We start from the raw sequence: 15,322 nt of genomic DNA, 5'->3' as shown, positions 1-15,322 counted from the left end.
TTCTCTGCGAGGTCAAAGGAAAATGGAAAAGCCTCCCCATTGTGTTTTCATTCACAAAACCTGTCTTAAGGGTATATCTGTGTATGAATAGGGTGAGCCTGTGACCTGGCTCAGGAACTAAGTATTTATCATTACAAGAGACTGGCCAGGCTCCCCAGGTATCCAGTCAAGTGACCATTAACAGGTGGTCTGCCAGACAGGAGACAAACAATGACAGGAGGTAAACAACGTACTCAGATTTCTCTTGAGCTACACCCCTTTCTGTGATGTAGGTATGATGTTTCTGGGGGTGGTCTTGGACTCCAAGGCGGGCAATTTAAAATGTCTATATAAGGGCGGGCACACCTGGGTTCAGGGTCCTCCTCCTTTCTTGCGTGTGAGGGGAGCACCCTGTTGCAACAGATCAATAAAGATCAGGCTTACGAGCTGCTTTGCTTCTCAATATTCTCTGGTTGGCCTCTGTTCTTTTCTCCGACTGATGGAGAACCTACAAAGGACTCTATAAGGGCTCTTGTGTCCCCCATAAGGGCAGAGTTTTGTTTATTACAAATCCATGAACGGCAACAAGGCAGAACACGTTCGCAAACACCAACATAGAAATATTGTCAGAAGGACTGGTCTTATCTCAAACAGCCATTGGGATTGAGGGGAGAACAGCGCCAAAATCTCACACCACTCGCCCCGGAACGGAGGTATAGTGGGGAAAACGACACAATGAGTTATTATGGAGATATGGTGGAACCTCCAAGTTCAGAGGCAGTCTACCCCAGAACACTGGGAACCAGGGAAATAGAGGGAGAGAGCAAGTGTCTTTGGTGCAAAGGGAGAAGCAGGACTGGATTTGGGGCTGGGGGCCTGATCCAGCCCTTTTAGACACACACACCCTCCTCCCTGGTTCAGTGCCACCCCCAAGAGAAGACTTGCCTCATGGTGCTGCGCGAGCTCCTGCTGGGCTGCCCTCATCTTCTGGACCATCTGCCCCATTGTGACTTGGAATCGGCCCGCCAGGGTCCTCATGGCCTCATACTGGAGAGAAAAAGAGAGAGATTTAGTCCCCCCGTCGGACAAGTCTGGCAAAGGCCTCGGTCCTGTATACCTGAAGGAGCGTCTCCACCCCCATTGTTCAGCCTGGACACTGAGGTCCAGCTCCGAGGCCCTTCTGGCGGTTCCCTCGCTGCGAGAAGCCAAGTTACAGGGAACCAGGCAGAGGGCCTTCTCGGTAGTGGCACCTGCCCTGTGGAACGCTCTGAGGGCCTTCTTGTGAGAAGTAAGGTTACAGGGAACCAGGCACAGGGCCTTCTCGGTGGTGGCGCCCGCCCTGTGGAACGCCCTCCCTTCAGATGTTAAGGACATAAGCAGCTATCTTCTCTTTAAAAGACATCTGAAGTCAGCCCTGTTGAGGGAAGTTTTTAATGTCTGATGCTGTATTGTTTTTAACACTTGATTGGAAGCCGCTCAGAGTGGCTTGGGAAACTCAGCCAGATGGGATGGGGGTATAAATAACAAATTATTATTAATTATTAATTATATTATTAAGGGCGCTGGGGAGGCCAGGAGTGAATCAGGACTCACGTCGCGCCGCATCTTCGCCCAGTTGCTCTGCAGGGCTGTCGCGAGGCAGGCCTCCTCCGCCAGGTGTTTGGCGTAGCCGCCCGAGAGATCAGACTGCAGAAACGAAAAACGGGAAAAGTGTGCGGATGAAAGAGAGGAGCTTCCTTCCGGGGCTCGCGGCAGAGCCGGAAAGGGGTCCGAAAAGGGCAGCCGGAAGGAGCGCCACAGAGAAAGGGGCTTTTGCGCTTAGAGGAGAGTAGAAGACAAGACCATTGAAGTTTATTACAATTCAGTGGCAACTACGCAGAACTGGCTAAATTGACATACAAATTGAGAGATCAGGACACCTGTGACTTTAAAGAAGAATGGGAACTTTTCACATATTACTTTAAAAAAAAAAGCGAACTGGACTCCTTGGCAGGTTTTGAATATACATACACAAATGTATTGTTTGTTAACATAGTAGATAGATAATATAAGGATTTATACAATTTTACTGTATGCAGAGAACAATATGAGCTGAGAAATCAGAGAGAGGAGCTGAGGGAAGTCTTGGGGTTTTGATGGGGAGGTGGGGGGGAATGATGAATATGAGATGTTTTGATATTTTGTTATGCTGAAATTGTTAGGTTTTTTTAAGTAAAAAAAGTAGTTTATTACAATTATGCACGGTGTGGAAAGAGAGGACGAGGGAAAGTTTTTGTCCCTCTTTCGTAACCCTGGGAGTCACGGGCATCCAATGAGGCTGAACACTGGACAGATTTAAAAAAGTTCTTCATCACACAGCGCAGGGTTAAACTACGGAACTCCTTGCCACAAGAGGCAGGGATGGATGCTCTTTTTGAGCTGTGTCCTATACGTCCGTCCCTGTCAAAACCAGCAGAAGGCTGCAGGTTCAAACACGCAGACTCCGCAAAAGGTGCAGCACCTTTTTGAAAATTAAAACCCGTTTGCAGGCGATTGGAAAGATCTGAGACCCTGGACCCCAGAGGTTGGGGCCAGGCCCCCGGTGCCTCCTTCCCCGCTCACCTGGAGTGCGTTGGCCTCCACCAGCAGGGAGCGCAGATGCCGCCGGGACCCACAGTCCTGCTCCAGCTGCCCGATGCGTTGGGTGGCGTGATTCCGGAACAACTCCAGAACGTGGTCTGCCTGCAAGGAGCGAACGGAGGGGGAAGAGGGATCACACAGAGAGCTTTTCAGTCAGAGGATTCGCACACCCAACCCTCCCCCTCTGAATACTGAGCTTGATGCACTGATGGTCTGAACCATAATCAGGGAATTATGGTGCCCCATGTTTCCCCCACAAACAGAACAGAAAAGCTGGCAGGGCTCATCCGCCCACCTGCATCTTCCTCTGTGCTCAAGAGACCTGTGACATCGAAAAGCTTGCCTCTTTTTTTTTTAACCTACCCTGAGCTAAACATTCTTTACAGAAAAGAGTAACACCTCTTTTAAAAAACAAGTTTTTTTAAAAAAAATAATTGTAAATTTTATTTACAACATAAACCCCCCACCCCCCCAATACAGAAATACAATAAGCATAATATACAACAATACAAACAACCAAATAAAAGACTTCCTTTATCCTGTATCTGGCCTCCTTATTTACTTCTTATAAGCTGTTTCCTTTATGAATAATTACTAAGCTTTTTCTAATTATAACTTAAATATCCACAAAGTCTCCTGCAGACATGAATCAAAACAAGTCCAGGTATGTATTTTAGGGCACTGTTTTGCGAAGTATTCTCTGCATTTTACCCATGCTTTTTGAAACTCTTGTCTAGTGTGATCTCTAATTGTATTTTGCATCTCTTACAGGCATAGGCAAACTCGGCCCTCCAGATGTTTTGGGACTACAACTCCCATCATCCCTAGCTAGCGAGGCCAGTGGTCAAGGATGGTGGGAGTTGTAGTCCCAAAACATCTGGAGGGCCGACTTTGCCTATGCCTGGTCTATTACTCTGCAAGCCAATGTTCCGGTTTCAGTCCCTAAGAGGTGTTTGACAGCGGAAGGGACTCTCTACACCTGGCGGCTTTTAAGCAGAGTTTGGATGGCCATCTGTCACGGATGTTGAGATTTCTGCATTGCAGGGGGCTGGACAAGAAGACCCTCTGGCATCCCGGCCACCTCTGTAGTTCCAGGATCACCAGACCCACCCAAGTATTTTCACCAAGAAAGAACCTGACCTTGGGGTAACTTGAAGGAGTTTTTAATGGTTTGGATTTTCACTTATGCAAATATTGCTGTTGTTATTTTAACCTACAACTATGTATTTCTTTGCTACCTGGTTTTCTGGTGCCTACGTGTTCTTGTATAATAAAATAAACCAACGAAGGTTGGACAGGCCCCCTGTCAGGGACCATCCAGCCGAGACTCCTGCATTGTAAGGGGTCAGAACAGATAACCCCTGGGGTTCTCATTCCAACTCTATGGTTCTGCGATTCTACGCACCGCCTCCTTGTCTCTCAGGGTCTTCTTCCTTTCGTCCTCAATCCGGCTCCACCTCTCCCGGACGTGAGAGATCAGGTTGCCCAACTGCTTTTGCTGCAAGAGAGAGAGAGAAATCATAATAAATAACAACAATAATAATTTTGTATTTATACCCCGCCCTTCCCGGTTCAAAAACCGGGCTCAGGGCTGCTAACAACAAATTTAAAGCACTTAATTGTAAAAGCAGCATAAAATACAGTATAAAAACATGAATAACAATAAAATTCGAAGGTCAGGGACCCTCCTGCCGGGGGTGAGGGGGAGAAACAGACTCTGTGCCCCCCTCCTCCCCACCCAGCCCATCACTTGGGCCTCACCTGCTGGCTAAGGGAGCGACGGTCGTCCTGAAGGCGTTGGAAGGAGGCTTCGGCCGTCTCTCGGAGAAACGTGGAATCCAAAAGGCATCCTCTCTGCAGGCAGAACGGGAGCCGGATCAACACACATGGCGCCAAAGGCTCTTTATAAGCTATCTCAGCTTACGAGGAACAGCGTGGTGCAGTGGTTAGAGCATTGGACTGGAACCTGGGAGAGAGCAGGGTTCGAATCCCCCGCACTGCTTCTGGCGGTTCCCTCGCTGCGAAAAGCCAAGTTACAGGGAACCAGGCAGAGGGCCTTCTCGGTGGTGGCACCCGCCCTGTGGAACGCCCTCCCACCAGATGTCAAAGAGAAAAATAACTACCAGACTTTTAGAAGACATCTGAAGGCAGCCCTGTTTAGGGAAGCTTTTAATGCTTAATAGACTATTGTATTTTAATATTCTGTTGGAAACCGCTCAGAGTGGTTGGGAAAACCCAGCCAGATGGACAGGATATAAATTAATAATAATTAATAATAATAATAATAATAATAATAATAATAATAATAATAATCGGCCATGCAGCTCTCCCTGGGTGTTCTTGGGCCAGTCCTCCTCGCCCCAACTACCTCACAGGGTCGTTGTGGGGATAAAATGAGCAGGGCGAGGAGAACTACACCTGCCCCCTTGAGGAAAAGGTGGGATTTAAATGCAACAAATTAAATAAATCAGCAGTCAAACACCTTGAGCGGAAGAGACGCACGACAGAATCCCATGTTTGGACTGCGAGGAAGAAGACCTCGTTGCCATCGGCATCACCGCTCAAAAATTAATTTCCAGCAATTCAGGGTGGGAAACCAGCCTCGAAGCTGGTGCCAGGGGTGAGGGGCCCCTGTAACCCTCCGGACACCACTGGACTCTGTCTCCCCTCACCCTCCCCTCACACCTATTTGCATGCCCAGCAACCAGCCAACCAACCCACCATCTCGTCTTTGGCTGTGGCCAGCCTCTCAACCAGAGCACGCTGGTTCTTCAGAGTCTTTTGAAGGGGGTCGTGTCTCTTCCAGAGGGCCTCATACATCTCACGGTACAGCTGCACCTCCTGGGAAATGCAACAATTATTACTAATAGTAGCAGCAGCAGCAGCAGCAGCAGCACACAAACTGCTTCCAATAGAAAAATAGAATCATAGAGCTGGCAGGGAACCCCAAAGGTCATCCAGACCAACCCCCTGCTGCCACGCAGGAACCACAACTAAAGCATCCCTGACAGATGGCCACCCAACCTCTGCTTAAAAACCTCTAAGGGAGGAGAGCCCACCACCTTCAGAGGGAGACCGTTCCACCGTCAAATGGCTTTTACTGCCAGAAAGTTCTTCCTGATGTCTAGTTTTTTAAGCGAGGGAGTAGATGGCCAGTTGCAATTCCTGCATTGCAGGGGGTCAGACTAGATGTCTCTGGGTGTCCCTCCCAAGCCTACTATTCTATGTGCAGTGGAACCTCGGTAGCTGAACATAATCCATTCCGGAAGACCGTTCGACTTCCGAAACGTTCGACAGCCGAGGCTCGACGGACGGCCCCGCAAAATCCATTGAGGAAATGGAGAAGCTGTTTGACTTCTGAGGCGCGTTCGAGAAACAGTTTCTATCCAAATGCGATTTCAGTTTTAAACGCAGTGTAGGTAGTCTCTATGTGAGTACAGTATATTGTATTCAATTATGGGGCATCAGAGTTTTTAGGTGCTAACCAGGCTGGGATAGTTGGGATAGCAGGCTTGTTGGGTTTTCAATGTGTGATGTAGATTTTTCAGTTTCGTTGTTCTGTATGGGACAATGACAATAAAGATGATCGTATCGTATTGAAAGTGGAAGCAATTACAGTGGTACCTTGGGTTACATATGCTTCAGGTTACATACGCTTCAGGTTACAGACTCCGCTAACCCAGAAATATCACCTCAGGTTAACAACTTTGCTTCAGGATCAGAACAGAAATAGTGAGGCGGAGGTGCGGTGGCAGCGGGAGGCCCCATTAGCTAAAGGAGTGCTTCAGGTTAAGAACAGTTTCAGGTTAAGAACGGACCTCCGGAACGAATTAAGTACTTAACCTGAGGTACCACTGTACTTCTGGGCTTTTGGCGTTCAAAAACCAAAACATTCGGCTTCTGAGACGCTCAAAAACCACAGTTCTGCTGTACAGTACTAATTTTAGGAGTTCTAAAAAAGAGTGCAGCTCTTCAGACCTCAAAGACCACTCTCCCTTTCCCTCGCTCGCCAGATCCCCCAAACACAGGCGCTACACACAAAACACACACACACACACACACACACACACACACACACTGTCCCCGGCAGAGAGCCAAAGCCAGGGTCAGCCCCTGCTGTCCATGTGCAGCCGTGCAAGGCTTAATGTCCACTGGCATGCTGCAGGAATCCGCTGCTGAGAGAGAGAGAACGTGGCTTGGCCACGTGAGGAAACCAGTGGCGCGAGGATGACCAGGCCGGCCAGCTGGTTTCAGCCCTGAACGGCTGGACCATCTTTGTGCAACGCTGGAAGCAGCGTGGTGCAGTGGTTAGAGCGCCGGACTAGGACCTGGGAGAGACCAGGGTTCAAATCCTCCCACTCGGCCACAAAGCTATATTAAAATAAGGAAAATTCTCAGGGATGATTCACACCCTGGCCGGCACTTTCTTGATCTCCTGCCCTCGGGCAGAAGATATAGAAGCCTGATTAGTCACACCAACAGGGTAAAGAACAGCTTCTATCCGTGGGCTGTTGGGCTGCTGAATGAAAAGATGAAAACAACAAGGCAACTTTCAGGTTTGGTGGGTGTACGTCAGAAAACGAGGGGAATTAAGACTAAGAGAGCTGAGTGCAGGGTGCTCATGTAATCTCACTGTATTCAAGTTGTACAAGTGACAATAAAGTCTTTCAATTTATAAATAATTATTTATTATTTATAAATACATTATTTATATCCTGCCCATCTGGCTGGGTTTCCCCAGCCACTCTGGGCGTCTCACAGCATATATAAAAACATAATAAAACATAAAACGTTAAAAAACAGAATCTTATACAGACTATAGATAAACCACTAAATTAAGGTTACCAGACGTCCCCATTTCCTGGGGACAGTCCCTGGATTTACAAACCAGACCCCGTAACAAAATCCATTGAAGTTGAAAAGTGTCCCTGGATTCATTGAAAAAAATCTGGCAAGTTTACAATAAATCAACAGAAAATAATATATATATATATATATATACACACACACTCAAACTAGTCCCTGCCTCTCAACCTAATCTACCTTGCAGGGCTGTTGTGGTGACTACATGGGGGGACGACCACGTACCTTCCCCTTGCGCTCCTTGGAGAAAAAAGGTGGACTATAAATCCGCTCTGCACTGACCCAGCAGAAGCCTCCCCCATTTCAGTTAATAATAATAATAATAATAATAATAATAATAATAATAATAATAATAAAAAATTTTTATTCACACCCCGCCCTCCCCAGCCAAGACCAGTTGTGTGGCCTCCCTTGCCGGGTGATGGCAAGATCTCACAAAACTTGTGTAGATATCCGTGGCTGGATGAGGCCTCCTCTTTCTCTACCCAGGTCTCTTCCCTGCCAGTGTTAGAAACTGGGATAGAAAAACTAGGAGCAAATGGCTCCTGGGACCTGGATTGTGGGTGCCAAAACAGAAAGTCTAGTCGCCATTTTTTTGGGGGGGGGGGAGTCAGCAACATTTTTTATTTATCATTTTGATAAGCATGAATTAATATGCAATTCACGTAAGCGACACATTGTTAATATCACATTTCTAGCAGAAATTGTTAATACAGTGGTACCTTGGGATGCGAACGGGATCCGTTCTGGAGCCCTGTTCGCATCCTGAATAGAACGTAAGATGCGACAGCGCGTCTGTGCGGGTCGCGTTTTGCTGCTTCTGCGCGTGACGTCATTTTGAGCATCTGTGCATGCGCAAGCGGCGAAACCTGGAAGTAATGTGCTCCGTTACATCCGGGTTGCCACGGAGCACAACCTGAAAGCGCTCAACCTGAAGCACATTCAACACAAGGTATGACTGTACATGTTTAATTTGGCGTTGGCAATAAAAATATTGGTACCATAGTTTTCAAAACACTCTACTCTTTCCTGATTCAGGTAGGTAGGCGTGTTGGTCTGATGCAGTCAAAATATATATAAAAAATGTCCAGTAGCACCTTAGAGACCAGTTTGTTCTTGGTATAAGCTTTCATGTGCACACTGGGCAATTTTATTATTTTTTATCTACTCTTTCTTGTTAAATTCCTTGGCCTACTGTCTATCCTTCGAGGCTTCAAAGCACCTACATTTCAGGAATCCTGGAGTGGCAGCCAGGCACAAAAAATGGCGCCCAGACTTTTTGAGGCACTCGCAAATGGAGAATCTTTAGGCGCCAAATGCGCCTGGTGCCCTGCTAGTTTCGAACCCTGTTGCCTGCTTACCTGGCTGGGCTCAGAGATGGGGGTCTGGGTGGCCGCGTCCCTCTGCTCCGCCGGTCCCACGCAGGCAGGCAACCTCTGGGAATTCAGGCAGTCCCGGATCTCCCGGGAAAGGGCTTCCACGACGATCTGGGAGCTGGCCAGGTGCTCCTCTAGCTCTTCCCGAGACAGGCTGCGCAGCTGGTCCTGAGACAAGCTAGGAGGAAACAGCAAAGAGGCCACCTATGGTTTGCTGCATTGCAGGGGGCTGGACTAGAGGACCCTCAAGGGCCCTTCCAACTCTAGGATTTGGAGTCCCTGCTTTGCATGCAGGTCCTGGGTTCAAATCCAAACATTGCCAGGGCTAGCTGGGGGAACAGTCCAAGTCGGGGTGGCGTGGGGGGAATAAAAACCACCACAGCAGCCTCATGTGTGCTGGGGAAGAGGTGCAGCCAGGTGGCCGAACACCTGCTTGGCATGCAGAAGGGCCCTGGGTTTGGTCCTCCTGCTTGGAAGGTGTCTGAGATCCTGGGGAGCTGCTGCCAGTCAGAGGAGGCCATGCTGAGCTCGGTGGACTAACACAGCCTGGCATTTATGACAGCTTCCAACATATGCCACATAATCCCCCTTCCGCATTTGTATGGACCTGACCATTTAGTGCAGCAGAACCTCCCTGCCTACTGATATTAAGCAGGAGACTTCACCCTACTGTTCAATGCCTGTTAAGGCATTTGTGGTAGGACAAGCCTGGCCAAATGCTGAGAAAAGTGAAGGTGAACTTTAACCTGTTTTAGGATTTTTTTAGTTTTGCTGATTTCCCCCAATAATTTTATTGTTTCATCTTTTCGTAAACTGCTTTGAGGGTGGTAGTTGTTGTTTGTATATTCAAGCAGTGAGAAAAAGAAAAAAATAATTGCATACATTATTTAAAGACTTCTGTCTTTACCCCGTCCTGCTTTTAAGAAAAAAATACATGAGTGTCCCTATCTCTGCCCCCAGAGGCAGAAGTGAAGACTCTATGGACCTCGTCCATCCCATTCAAGGCTCAGCCCCAATCCCAGGGCAGCTGTTTATCAGCTCCACCTGGTACGCAGGCTGAGACCCTCCCTGCCTGCAGACTGTCTCGCCAGAGTGGTGCATGCTCTGGTTATCTCTCGCTTAGACTACTGCAATGCGCTCTACGTGGGGCTACCTTTGAAGGTGACCCGGAAACTACAACTAATCCAGAATGCGGCAGCTAGACTGGTCACTGGGAGTGGCCGCCGAGACCACATAACACCGGTCTTGAATGACCTACACAGGCTCCCAGTACGTTTCCGAGCACAATTAAAGTGTTGGTGTTGACCTTTAAAGCCCTAAACCGCCATCGGCCCAGTAGACCTGAAGAAGCGTCTCCACCTCCATCGTTCTGCCCAGACACTGAGGTCCAGCTCCGAGGGCCTTCTGGTGGTTCCCTCGCTGCGAGAAGCCAAGTTACAGGGAACAAGGCAGAGGGCCTTCTTGGTAGTGGCGCCCGCCCTGTGGAATGCCCTCCCACCAGATGTCAAAGAAAAAAATAACAACCAAAATTTTAGAAGACATCTGAAGGCAGCCCTGTGTAGGGAAGCTTTTAACGTTTAATAGGTTATTGTATTTTAGTGTTTTGTTGGAAGCCGCCCAGAATGGCTGGGGAAACCCAGCCCGATGGGTGGGGTATAAATAAATTATTATTATTAAGAAATAGACAACTATCTGACTTTTAGAAGACATCTGAAGGCAACCCTGTTTAGGGATGCTTTTAACATTCAATGAATTATTGTATTTTAATCTTTTGATGGGAACAGCCCAGAGTGGCTGGGGAAACCCAGCCAGATGGGTGGGGTATAAATATTATTATTATTATTATTATTATTATTATTATTATTATTATTATTATTATTAATGCCAAGCCTCTCTCTTTGCAAAGAGGAGGGGCTGAGGGGTCCTCTTCACAGTGGCTCTTTCTGCCCCCCCCCCAGCCAGACCTTGGAGACCTGGACGCAGCAGCTGGATGGAGCAGACAGGCACCAACGGAGGGTCTCAGTCCCCAGAGAAGACCTGGGTCTTAGGCGCTCTACTTACTGCCACAGCAGGGAGTCTGTTTCTGCTGTGCTGTCCTTGGTCAAAGTCCTCTCCTCCAGGGAGGTGTTGACACCCGTCTCCAGGAGGCTCAGAGGCGACATCCACGTTGCCGCCGAAACCAGAGAAACAGCCGCCTTCCTCTGCTGCCACAGGACAGAAGCCGTATTCATCGGGGATGTGCTGAGTCTTGTCTCCAGGATGTTCAGAGGCAGGATCTGGGAAGCTGCAGGCGACACAAAGGTCGAAATGATGCCATTATCCTTCTCCTGTTCCTGGTCCTCCGAGGATACATTTGGTCCAGCCTCCAGGAGCCTCAAAGGAGAGACTGAAGTGAGGCTGTTGTCCTCCTCCTGTTCTTGGACAGAAGCCTTATCCTGCAAAGATGCATTTGGTCCAGCCTCTGGGAGCCTCAACTGGGGGGCTGAAATAAGACCATTGTCCTTCTCAGGATGCGGATCAGAACCCTCATCCTCTGAGCATGCATTTGGGCCGGCCTCCGGGAGCCTCGAGGGGGATGTCCAGGTTACTTCAGGAACCACAGAAACTGAAGTGAGGCTGTTGTCTTTCTGCTGTTGCTGGACGGAAGCCTTGTCCTGCAAAGATTCACTTGGTCCAGGCTCAGGGAGACTCAGCTGGGGGACTGAAATAAGACCATTGTCGTTCTCGGGGTGCAGGATGGAACCCTTGTCCTCTGAGCATGCATTTAGTTCAGCCTCCGGGAGCCAAGAGGGCAACGTCCAAGTCATTTCGGGAACCACAGAGACTGAAGTGATGCCATTGTCCTTCTCCTGTTCGTGGACAGAACCCTCATCCTCTGAGCATGCATTTGGGCCGGCCTCCGGGAGCCTCAAGGGGGACGTCCAGGTCGCTTCAGGCATCACAGAAACTGAAGTGAGTCCATTGTCCTCCTCCTGTTCTTGGACAGAAGCCTTATCCTGCAAAGATACATTTGGTCCAGCCTCAGGGAGACTCAGCTGGGGGACTGAAATAAGACCATTGTCCTTCTCGGGATGCAGGATGGAACCCTTGTCCTCTGAAGACGCATTTGAGTCGGCTTCTAGGAGCCTCAAGGGGGACGTCCAAGTCATTTCAGAAGCCACAAAAACTGGAGTGAGGCTGCTCTTCTCCTGTTTGTGGACAGAAGTCTTGTCCTCTGAGCATGCATTTGGTCTGACCTCCAGGAGACTCAAGGGAGAGACAGAAATGAGGCCATTGTCCTTTTCCTCTTGCTGGACAGAAGCCTTGTCCTGCAAAGATGCATTTGGTCCAGCCTCAGGGAGCCTCAACTGGGGGACTGAAATAAGACCATTGTCCTTCTCAGGATGCGGATCAGAACCCTCATCCCCTGAGCATGCATTTGGGCCGGCCTCCGGGAGCCTCAAGGGGGACGTCCAGGTCGCTTCAGGCATCACAGAAACGGAAGTGAGTCCATTGTCCTCCTCCTGTTCTTGGACAGAAGCCTTATCCTGCAAAGATGCATTTGGTCCAGCCTCAGGGAGACTCAGTTGGGGGACTGAAATAAGACCATTGTCCTTCTCAGGATGCAGGATGGAACCCTTGTCCTGCAAAGATGCATTTGGTCTGACCTCCAGGAAATTCAAGGGAGAGACTGAAGTGAGGCCATTGTTCTTCTCCTCTTGCTGGACGGAAGCCTTGTTCTCCGAGGATGCGTTTGGGCCGGCCTCCAGGAGGTTCTGAGGGGACCTCCCAGTTGCTGCAGAGCCTGGGGCGACGCTCTTCCCATCTTCCAAGGCAGGGAAGGGGAGACCTTCTCTTTTGGGGGTTTCCAAAGCCAGGTTTGGCTCGGCCATCTCCTGTGGGTGGCTGTCTCGGAGTGAGTCGCCAGGCAGCCATTCCTGGCTAGGCTGCAGAAGCAAAAAACAACAACACAGGCTCATAGGATGTTGCAGAAAAGTGAGAGCTGGGTTCAAATCCTGACTCTGCCAGGATGTTCACAGCAGAGGGGAAACGGAGGCAACTGCTCTCTCTCAGCCTTGCCTACCACACAGGGTTGTGTGAAGCTGAAATAGTTTGGGGTGGGGGGGATCAAAATGCAATAAAAATAAATAAAACAGGTCCTTTTCGGTTGGGGCACCACCACAAGGCCATTCCAGAAGGAGGTGATAAAATGCTAAACTTCTTGGACTGATTTTTATGATCCTGTGTTTCACTATTGAGAAAACAGTCCTCAGGGAGCAGCCTTGATTTCACTCGTTTCTTAGGGACTTTTATTTCGTTAGGGCTGCCAGTTTCCCGGACACTGCTGGGATTTCAAAGGTGGAATTGACGTCCAGGGGTTTTCCTTTCAAAAAGCTCAATAATGTTGGGGTCTTCCTTAAAAAACAACTTTTGTGGTGTCTTGGCTTTTACTTTTTGAAACATGGCAACCCTAATTCCGTTTATTCATGACATTTGCATTGCGCCTTTTCCTCTCAGGAGCTCAAGGTGGCGTCCCTGGTTCTCCCCCTCCTCATTTAATCCCCACAACCAACCCTGCGAGGCAGCTTAGGCTGAGAGGCAGCCACTGGCCCAAGGCCACACCCAGTGAACATCATTTGAACCCGGGTCTCCCTGACGCTCAAACCCCTGCCCCCACTGGTCCTCCTGGCTAGCTGCCTTGGCCAGGAGGGCTTGGAAAAGACAGAAAGGCAGGACAGGCCATTTGTTGTGACGTATTATCACAGGATGTCTGTGCTGTGGGGGAGCTTCTGGGAAGGCTGATTTAGAGGAAGCCAAGAGTAAGGCCTACATGCCTATGGCTGGATGACCTTTGGGAGTCCTTTTCAACTCTACAACTTCTTCCGAGGTGCCCTCCATCCATAGCTGTCAACTTTTCCCTTTTCTTGCATGGTATCCTATTCAGAATAAGGGAATATTCCCTTAAAAAAATGGAAAAGTTGACAGCTATGCCTCCATCCATTCTTAGCCGCTTGGCTGCTCAATATTCTCTGGTTGGCCTCTGTTATTTTCTCCTGCAGGTAGGAAACCTACATAAGGACCCTGTCACCGCCTCTTGGATAAGGATAAAGGAGCAGTTGTTTCTTATAACATCGGGAAACCCAGGAACTTGTAAATATCTCTACTGTGTCCCTGGATGGGGGTGCAGTGGTGGGAAAGGGAGGTTGGGGCAAACCTGGCGAGTCGGTTTCCGCCAGAAAACCCCTCCCTGTTTGTGACACATGTACGATGATGGACGCATGATGCTTCACCAAAGGTGTTTATGGGGGAAAGGGGAAACTTATATAAAAGTAAGAGAATCCTTTTGTTCGGGGCTTCTTCCTGCTTCTTCTATGGGGTGGGTGGAAGTTCTGTTGCTGAAATCTTGGAAGTGATTCTTTAAATAATAATAAATGTCATTTATACCCCACCCTCCCCAGCTCAGGGCAGCTAACACCAATAAAATGACAGTAAAAACATAATTGGGGGCGGGGGGTGAACCAATTTAAAATACAGGTTAAAATGCAATTTAAAATGCAGCTTCATTTTAAAAGTAGCCAATAGATCAAGCACAGAAGGGTCAGTCTGAGTCCAAACCAAAGGCCAGGCGGAACAGCTCTGTCTTGCAGGCCCTGCGGAAAGATGTCCAGTCCCGCAGGCGGGGGAGGGAGCAGGGGAGGAGCGTGCGGCGCAGTGGTTAGAGTCCTGGGCGGGACCTGGGTTCAAATCCGCACCCGGCCCCCCACGAAGCTCCCTCTCCGAGCTGAGCCCCCTCTCCCCGCCCCCCGCCCAAGGAAGTTGGACCCCCTTCCCAGGCGCTGGCAGGAGCTGGAGGAGGGCGGGGGGGGGCGCAACCCCCCAATCAAACCCGGGACTCACCGGCTCCATGGCGCCCGCGGGGGAAACCCAGCGCCCTCGCTTTTTTGAATGAAACCGCCGAGTGACGCCACCGGAGGAGGCGGAGCCAATGAGGGGCGAGTGAGTGGGAGGGGCCCGAGCTGGGCCCCGCCCCCCGCGCGCAAGAGCTTCTGCAAAAGGTTTCAAGCTCCGCGGCTGCCGGCGGAAGATATTCTGCAGGGCGCAATTCCCAGCCAAGCCGATTCGGCTCTTGCACAAATGCATATCCATTTGCATGAAAGAATAATAGTACTTTCATTTTCGTAATTTATAGAAAACAGACAGAACAATTCCCTCCCTGGGGAACGCCCTCCCACCAGATGTCAAAGAGAAAAACAACTACGGTACCAAACTTTCAGAAGACATCTGAAGGCAGCCCTGTAGCTGGAAGTTTTTGATGTTTGACCAGGGGTAGGCAAACTAAGGCCCGGGGCCGAATCCGGCCCAATCGCCTTCTAAAGCCGGCTCCTGGGCGGTCCAGGAATCAGTGTGTTTTTACATGAGATAAATGTGTGCTTTTATTTAAAATGCATCTTTGGGTTATTTGTGGGGCATAAGAATTTGTTCTTTTTTTTTCTTTTCCAAAATCG

The 15,322-nt window shown here is 49.3% G+C and overlaps 1 protein-coding gene across 2 annotated transcripts; it reads right to left on the bottom strand.

The window, feature by feature from the left end:
* Window positions 1-553: 553 nt before the first annotated feature.
* SPAG5 (sperm associated antigen 5) lies at window positions 554-14,763 on the bottom strand. Of its 2 annotated transcripts, XM_053366350.1 has the most exons (10): window positions 14,715-14,763; window positions 12,038-12,763; window positions 10,899-11,176; window positions 8,823-9,015; window positions 5,320-5,439; window positions 4,360-4,452; window positions 4,004-4,096; window positions 2,581-2,700; window positions 1,573-1,665; window positions 554-1,026 (listed from the first exon to the last, which is right to left on the bottom strand). In XM_053366350.1, exons 1-10 carry the CDS (start codon window positions 14,721-14,723, stop codon window positions 751-753), a joined length of 2,001 nt encoding a protein of 666 aa, XP_053222325.1. In that variant the 5' UTR covers window positions 14,724-14,763; the 3' UTR covers window positions 554-750. The 2 variants fall into 2 exon arrangements, with proteins under 2 accessions (XP_053222325.1, XP_053222324.1); XM_053366349.1 differs by having other exon boundaries at window positions 557-1,026; window positions 10,899-12,763.
* Window positions 14,764-15,322: the final 559 nt, after the last annotated feature.

The sequence above is a fragment of the Podarcis raffonei genome, chromosome 15 (assembly GCF_027172205.1).
Source record: "Podarcis raffonei isolate rPodRaf1 chromosome 15, rPodRaf1.pri, whole genome shotgun sequence".
Lineage (NCBI taxonomy): Eukaryota > Metazoa > Chordata > Lepidosauria > Squamata > Lacertidae > Podarcis > Podarcis raffonei.
Note: the sequence above shows the minus strand (reverse complement) of the source record. Positions and strands in the feature narration are given on the sequence as shown.

Excerpts from the sequence above, each read along its gene's own strand:
- SPAG5 (XM_053366349.1), bottom strand. Across the intron at positions 5,440-8,822 it reads CCATCTCTGAGCCCAGCCAG|GAGGTGCAGCTGTACCGTGA; the intron begins GTAAGCAGGCAA and ends TGCATTTCCCAG. Across the intron at positions 4,097-4,359 it reads GTCGCTCCCTTAGCCAGCAG|CAAAAGCAGTTGGGCAACCT; the intron begins GTGAGGCCCAAG and ends TCTCTCTTGCAG.